We start from the raw sequence: 7,968 nt of genomic DNA, 5'->3' as shown, positions 1-7,968 counted from the left end.
CATGAGTATAGGAGGAGAGAACATGTCAGGTACTTGTGTAGCTGATGTCTGTGTGTCTCACTTGTGTATAGCAGAACATGTCAGGTACTTGTGTGGCTGATGTCTATATCACATGTGTATAGGAGGAGAGAACATGTCAGGTACTTGTGTAGCTGATGTCTGTGTCTCTCACATGTATATAGGAGGAGAGAACATGTCAGGTACTTGTGTAGCTGATGTCTGTGTCTCTCACATGTGTATAGGAGGAGAGAGCATGTCAGGCACTTGTGTAGCTGAGGTCTGTGTCTCTCACATGTGTATAGGAGGAAAGAACATGTCAGGTACTTGTGTAGCTGATGTCTGTGTCTCTCACATGTGTATAGGAAGAAAGAACATGTCAGGTACTTGTGAAACTGATGTCTTTCTCTCGTGTATAGGAGATGAGAAAATGTCAGGTACTTGTGTAGCTGATGTCTGTATCGCACATGTGTATAGGAGGAGAGAACATGTCAGGCACTTGTGTAGCTGATGTCTGTGTCTATCACATGTGTATAGGAGGAAAGAACATGTCAGGTACTTGTGCAGCTGATGTCTGTGTCTCATATGTGTATAGGAGAGAACATGTCAGGTACTTGTGAAGCCGATGTCTGTGTCTCTCACGTGTATAGGAGGAGAGAACATGTCAGGTACTTGTGTAGCTGATGTCTGTGTCTCACATGTGTATAGGAGGAGAGAACATGTCAGGTACTTATGTAGCTGATGTCTGTGTTTATCACATGTGTATAGGAGGAGAGAACATGTCAGGTACTTGTGTAGCTGATGTCTGTATCGCACATGTGTATAGGAGGGGAGAACATGTCAGGTATTTGTGTAGCTGATGTCTGTGTCTCACATGTGTATAGGAGGAGAGAACATGTCAGGTACTTGTGTAACTGATGTCCGTGTCTCTCACATGTGTATAAGAGGAGAGAACATGTCAGGTACTTGTGTAGCTGATGTCTATGTCTCACATGTGTATAGGAGGAGAGAACATGTCAGGTACTTGTGTAGCTGATGTCTGTGTCTCTCACATGTATATAGGAGGAGAGAACATGTCAGGTACTTGTGTAGCTGATGTCTCAGTCTCTTACATGTGTATTAGGAGGATGCAGCAGGTCAGCAGATAAAACACAGACACCAGCAATGCTTTACTATACATTACACACAGACCTGAGCAGGGGGAGGAGAGGGGAGTCGTAACAGGAGTGTCATCACTTTCTCTCTCCATGTGCTCAGCCTCATTTACATAATAAAGAAAAGATGATGTACCAATGATTATTGTATGAATTGACTACATAAAGGCTGGGATAGATCCTTGTGAGCTGCTCCAACAGGTAGTGGTGACAGGGCTACAGACAGAGTCCTGATGACAGGTGTCCTTTACATGAGAAGAGGAGGCAGTTGTGCAGACCAGTAACACCATAGGCTGTAGTTCTGGAATAACACAAGGTGCTCTTCTCCGGAATATAACAGGTCAGGTCTACGAACAGGAAACTGAGATATATATCATGAGGTACAGTCCACCAGAACATGACTCCCAGGTCTTTGAGAAGGACAGGTCCACCCCTACACACCGAGGTCCAATAACCTGCAGCACACTACTTTGTAATAGATAATTTTATTGAAACATTTTAAATAAGCTTTGTATATATTACTAGCATTCTTTTTGGGTACCATTTTCAAAATAATAATATAATAAAAATCAAAGAAAATAAACACAAATCGGCAGTGCACGGTTACACGATCAGGGGCCACAGGAAACAAAACACAAATCTTTATTTACAGGGGGCGGCTAGAAAAAAATTTCATTAAAGAATTAGCTGCAAAAATGTCAAAGATTCAAGAGCAAAAACATTGGGGATTATTCAATTAAAGATGTGATGAAACACAATTATAGAGAGCCCTTAATAGTCAAAGGCAAAAAATATGGGATTTGGGGTCCAGCTTAGAGGCCAGGGGAGGCACGGTTGAATCCACGGAGGTCGGGTAGAGGGGCGACCATCTCCACTTAGCTGGGTACATGAGTAGACTGAAGCCCTTGTATCGGGAGAAGTGCTACAAATCTGCTAATTGTATCTAACAATCTGTCAACCTAAGATTCTAGGGGTTCAGCATCTGGGGAGGGTCTGGGTCAGCGTTATTGCATAGAAGGGGAATGGACCTCGACACCTTAATATTGCTCTTAGGACATTCACATAGACTCGGCTGTGAACAGTGCAGGCTTCTATAGCGCCAAATGGAAAACCATTGAGTAGGTATGAGGTCACGGTGGCCTCGATGAAACAGGCGATTAGGAGACCGGGATTTGCAGTGTTTTGTGCATAAAGCAGCAGAGATGGGAGAGGATGATGTGTGGGGTCAGTGTTAGATGGACTGAGGTAGTGTAAAGCAATCGGGACCACAACGGGCGGTGAAGCTGGCATTCACAGGGATTGGATGGGTTGGGGGGGGGGGGCACAAAGGGAGGGTAAGTGCTCAAGTTCACCAAATGTGTCAGTAGCAAAACCAGAATTAAGAAGAAAAAGTGCCGGTCACTGGAAGAGGACAAAGTCATCACCTTCATCATCAAAGTCTCTAGAAGGGATATAAAGTTCTTCACACTGGGGACGACGGACGGTCACGGTGGGATAAAGTGCTTGCTTAGGGGGAACGGAGGATCGGGTAGAAGATTGTCAGAGGCGATACAGATCCGCAGATTATTCCTAGGAGCTGAATATCCACTAGATATTTTGTCTATACTCGGGCACATCTAGAGCTGCATTCACATTGGCTGCCGGAGGGCAGTATCTTCCACGTTCCCCCTGCTGGTCCAGTGTGTGTAATGCAGGTTCTCTATCTGCAGAGAATTGTAGAATACGTAGTGTTTACATCTAGCATTGTACCTGCTAATACATTGGGAATTATGGGATCACAGCCGTGACTGAAGTGTAAAACGTGAAGGATTCAAACATTGTTATATGAAGATGTAACGAGATGAGGGACGGTGAAGCGCGGTGACGCTGGGATCACACAGGACACTCAGCCTTTTACCAGTAACCATTATTACTCCTAGTATCTGGCCACAGAAGAACGTTCCAGCTCTAAGCAGACGCCACAGGCCATTGCCCATGTAAAATGGCAGAAACATGACTGCCTTCAAGGTGGAGCTGCTGCCGTATAGCACAGGAGGAGCTGCTGCCATGTCCTACTGTAGGGAGCTGCTGCCATGTCCTACTGTAGGGAGCTGCTGCCATGTCCTACTGTAGGGAGCTGCTGCCATGTTGTACTGTAGGGAGCTGCTGCCATGTTGTACTGTAGGGAGCTTCTGCCATGTCCTACTGCAGGGAGCTGCTGCCATGTCCTACTGCAGGGAGCTGCTGCCATGTCCTACTGCAGGGAGCTGCTGCCATGTCCTACTGCAGGGAGCTGCTGCCATGTCCTACTGTAGGGAGCTGCTGCCATGTCCTACTGCAGGGAGCTGCTGCCATGTTGTACTGTAGGGAGCTGCTGCAATGTCGTACTGTAGGGAGCTGCTGCCATGTCGTACTGTAGGGAGCTGCTGCCGTCCTGTACTAGAGGAGCTGCTGCCATGTTGTACTGTAGGGAGCTGCTGCCTTCCTATACTGTAGGTGAGCTGCTGCCGTGCTGTACTAGAGGAGCTGCTGCCATGTTGTACTGTAGGGAGCTGCTGCCATGTCGTACTGTAGGGAGCTGCTGCCTTTCTATACTGTAGGGAGCTGCTGCCATGTTGTACTGTAGGGAGCTGATGCCATGTCGTACTGTAGGGAGCTGATGCCATGTCGTACTGTAGGGAGCTGATGCCTTCCTATACTGTAGGGAGCTGCTGCCGTGCTGTACTAGAGGAGCTGCTGCCGTGCTGTACTAGAGGAGCTGCTGCCGTGCTGTACTAGAGGAGCTGCTGCCATGTTGTACTGTAGGGAGCTGCTATCATGCTGTACTGTACTAGAGGAGCTGCTGCCATGTTGTACTGTAGGGAGCTGCTATCCTGACGTGCTGTACTAGAGGAGCTGCTGCCGTGCTGTACTAGAGGAGCTGCTGCTGTGCCATACAGCAAGAGCCTCTGCCACGCCATAAAGGACAAGTAGCTGATCCGATGTGTAAAACAGGCTGCTGTTACTCTGCTATAAGAAGCAAGGTCTTTGATCTAATAGAAATGTGGTGAAAGCCTCTACCTGGCCGCACAGCCGCACTATAATGACACGGGAGGCGCTCTGCAGCCGTTCTAGTAACTTCTATGCATTGGGCTCATGGAGCGGCAGAACGCATGCATCCATTCATCTGCTGTTACAGTATAGATAGAAGAACTTAAATGTATAGGGATGAGGGTCTGCATCTCAGAACATGCTAGACATAAATATACCCAGAGGACCCCTGGATCGTGGCCAAGCTTGTGTGCATCACACACTTTGTTTTTGTACATTGTCTTTGCTCGGCTACACAAGTCGTAGCTTAAGCGGAGTGCAAACGCTGAATAAAGACGTGATGCAAACAATATCGCAGCTTCTCGTTATGTAAACCAGGCTGCCACGTTCCGCCTCACTACTCGTGGCATTAGTCCACGCACACTCCACTAGGTCTGTGCTTCAGGCAGTTTCCTGCTGGGTCCAGGCCGGGGAGTGCTGAGCCTCGGTGTGGTGTGAATGAGTCCTCGGCTCGCCTCACAGTTCAGGTTCTGATAGCGAGATGTGTCTGGGGGTGACCGTCGGCACACGGATATGAAACTAAATCCCCCCAAACAGCAGGCGGGACACGACACAGTCTCTTCATGGTCCAGGACAGAACTGGAGGATGCATGGAGAGGAGCCATACTACCGCTCTCTGCACCTTCACAGCCAAGGCCAGGTAGGCTTCCCTCCCATAAATTACCCTCCAAAGACCCCAGTGGATGTGGATTGAGCAGTCCAACCCACCCGATGGGCTTACTGCTGACCACATTGTTGTTGTCTGAGAGGCTTAACCTGTTTGGGACACCTTGTGGCTCTAATTGCCAGGTGCTGACAGGAGGGGAGGGGGAACGGGAAGACAAGGGTGTGGAAGATGAAGAAGAGTGAGCAGGAGAAGAGGGAGCAATAAGAGATCCATTGGTTTGCAAATGTGGTGGCCTCCGGCAGAAAGTGTTCTCCTCTGTGCTTTCAGGGCTGCTTGAGCAATCCATGGGTTCTCCAGTACCCAGCTCTCGATGTGCCTCTGTTGAAGAGGTTTCATGAGTTTTCCACTTATTGTTCCAGTCTTTAGATCTCTCTTGAGATTTTAGATCTCCTGGACCCAAAAGATCCCTGGAGAATTTATCCTTCCATTCATGGACAGCAGGGGAAGCATCTCCGATTTCTTGCCCCTCCAACTCTTTTTTTCCAGAAGGTGAACATCTAGTAGTCTTGTCCCCATTACAGAGAAGAACACCCCCTTCTGTAGGGACTTCCTTCATATAGTCCCTTAGTGTCCCATTAAGAAACTGCAGGTCACAATGTTGCCTTGTTCTCCATTCTGTACCACAAGATTTAGTGCTGCTCTTTGGAGTCCAGTCTTTATTCGGCATAGGGCTGGAAATACCATTGGACTGCAAACTTTTGGAAGATTTCACATTTTGTGACAGATTGTCTGGAGAGTTGGTAGGCAGCGAATTTTGTAATTCATCTGGTAAGAAACTATTGACTGTCCTGGTGTCTCTACTGTTACTTGGTGTGTGACAGAGCTCATTGTTCTCACCTTTATCCCGATGTCCACCTTGGACTGGGGTGGAGACAGGGCAGGGACTACCTCGGCGCACAATTTCCGGTGAGGAAGGCAGGGATCTGCAACGCCTTGGCCTAGCTGCCAAATCAGAAAATTCACACTTCATGTCCACCATGGGCTCTGGGGTAACAGGACTGTTCAGCTGATAGGACAATGGCGGGGGGAGGTCAAAAGTTAGTGAAATAACAGATTTGCTTGGGGTGTCATAGAGTTTGATTCTTCCCCCTTTCAGATCTTCTCGTTGTGAGAAAGGATTAAATCGGGCCGGAGTTTCGGGTAATAAGTCTGTGTAGGGACCTTGAGAGCGGAGAACCAGCGGTGCCTGAGGAGAGAACATATCAGACTGACTCCGTGACAAGCGCTGGTCTGGAGGAGACGGGAGATCCCTGGACCGCTCATGACTATCTGAGTCCTCAGAACTTCTGCTTCCACCTATGAAAGAAATAAGAGCATGTTATACTGTTCTCCCTATAAAGCTACATATATATTATATATACATAGTAATAACTATTATTTATATAGCACCTACAGAGCGATATGTATGTATATACAGTGCAGACCAAAAGTGTGGACACACCTTCTCATTCAAAGAGTTTTCTATATTTTCATAATAATTGTAGATTCGCACTGAAGGCCTCAGCACTCTGACTTATCACATGTCGCGCCTCTGCCTCTGCCGCGGAGGATAGGCGCCGCCTCTGCCGCGGAGGATAGGCGCCGCCTCTGCCGCGGAGGATAGGAGCCGCCTCTGCCGCTGTCTATATTACCAGCACTGCACCGCCACATCCCCCTTAGGGATCAGGAGCATGTAACTTATGTCGTGAGCGTTCTTCTTGGCCCATGTGAATATCTCATTGGATAGTAGAGACAGATCCTGCCATCTCAAGTGGAAAGCATGGCACTGACATTATCCTGACATGTTGTCCTCTTAGCTACGGAGTAATCTATTTTAGGGTTTCCCATACAGCCCTCCGTTCCTTGAGGATTTAGCTTTCATTTTGCTGTTCCAGACCCGCTGAACATTTTTCCCTGGAAGAGTAACAAAGAATCTACCTGAATACTTATTACTAGATGGGGGCTCCAAAATATCCCCTTCTCCAAGACTTTGTTCCCCACCCTAATAGATCTTCCTTCTCCTTGACTTATCTAGATGGAGATGATTTTTGTCCCAGACAGATTATATCCAGCTCTGCAATGTCCTGCTGTGGTTCTGTCCGACTCCCTGGACCCCGGAAGTCAGCAGATCTAAAAGCTTCATGGCTGCTCCGATACTCGGATACTGCTTTTTCTCTTTTGTGGAAATGCTTGTACTGCTGATATTTTCTTCAAGACCTTGGAGGAAGGAAGGAGCACGGTTTTCCTAAATCCAGAAGTTCCTCCATATATTCATTTTTCCTCTCTGGACTTAGGTCCGAGTATTTACTATCCACCACAGATGTTTTCAGAAACAGAGGGTTAGTTCCTTGTTCTTTTCCAGTTGTCTTTGATTGAGCCACTAATAGTATATGGTCCAGGTAAGGACAACAAGAAGGTTTTTCTCCCTTAATTTTTCTACCAGTTCTACCACAATTTTGGCGAAAGTTCCTTGGTGTCATCAATATCCGTTAGGGAAGTGCTCTGAGATGATTGGCAGGTTCTTTATCGCAAACTACAGAAAAGGTTTACATGATGCAGCTACAGAAGCGCAAACAATCCCATCCAATTGTAACAGATTTTGGCCCAAAACAGTTTTTCAGGCTCAGTGTGGATTGGGAGGATAAAAAATCTTTGTGGGAGCTTTCTTGAAAACTCTATTTCGTAACCTACTTTTATTATAATCAATACCCATGGATTCTGGGTTGTCTCCTCCCAACCGGTTACGAAAGAAAGAAACTCCCCCAACTTTCATGTCACCGTTTTGTATCTGATTTGAGGGTAATTCCACCACACCTTATTTACCTTTCCCTTTATCCTCTATAAAAGGACAAAAGGACATTTTGTTTACTTTAAATGTGTTTCCAATTCCCAAAACTAGAGAATTTCTTCTACGTATGCGTCAGCAACGTTAAATTTTAACTTTATCAAAGCTTAATACCAAGTAACGCATCAGGGCAAATAATCTGCTTCTAAACTTCATGAGAATCTCTTCTCAGGTTCTTTCTACCCTTCAAGAATGATATCTTTAAGGTCCCGTGCACACGACAGAAGGGGCACAACATGGCCCCCATAGAGGTCTAG

The 7,968-nt window shown here is 46.8% G+C and overlaps 1 protein-coding gene across 1 annotated transcript in view; it reads right to left on the bottom strand.

The window, feature by feature from the left end:
• Positions 1–3,420: 3,420 nt before the first annotated feature.
• LOC140110284 (dual specificity testis-specific protein kinase 2-like) overlaps positions 3,421–7,968 on the bottom strand; it is a 44,097-nt gene continuing 39,549 nt past the window's right edge. Inside the window, exon 10 of the mRNA XM_072132129.1 lies at positions 3,421–6,183. Coding sequence (XP_071988230.1) covers positions 4,589–6,183 — 1,595 coding nt within the window. The 3' untranslated portion in view covers positions 3,421–4,588. The remainder of the gene's footprint in view (positions 6,184–7,968) is intronic.

Source organism: Engystomops pustulosus, unplaced genomic scaffold, assembly GCF_040894005.1.
Source record: "Engystomops pustulosus unplaced genomic scaffold, aEngPut4.maternal MAT_SCAFFOLD_238, whole genome shotgun sequence".
NCBI classification, from domain to species: Eukaryota; Metazoa; Chordata; class Amphibia; order Anura; family Leptodactylidae; genus Engystomops; species Engystomops pustulosus.
This window is presented reverse-complemented; position numbering and strand designations above follow the sequence as displayed.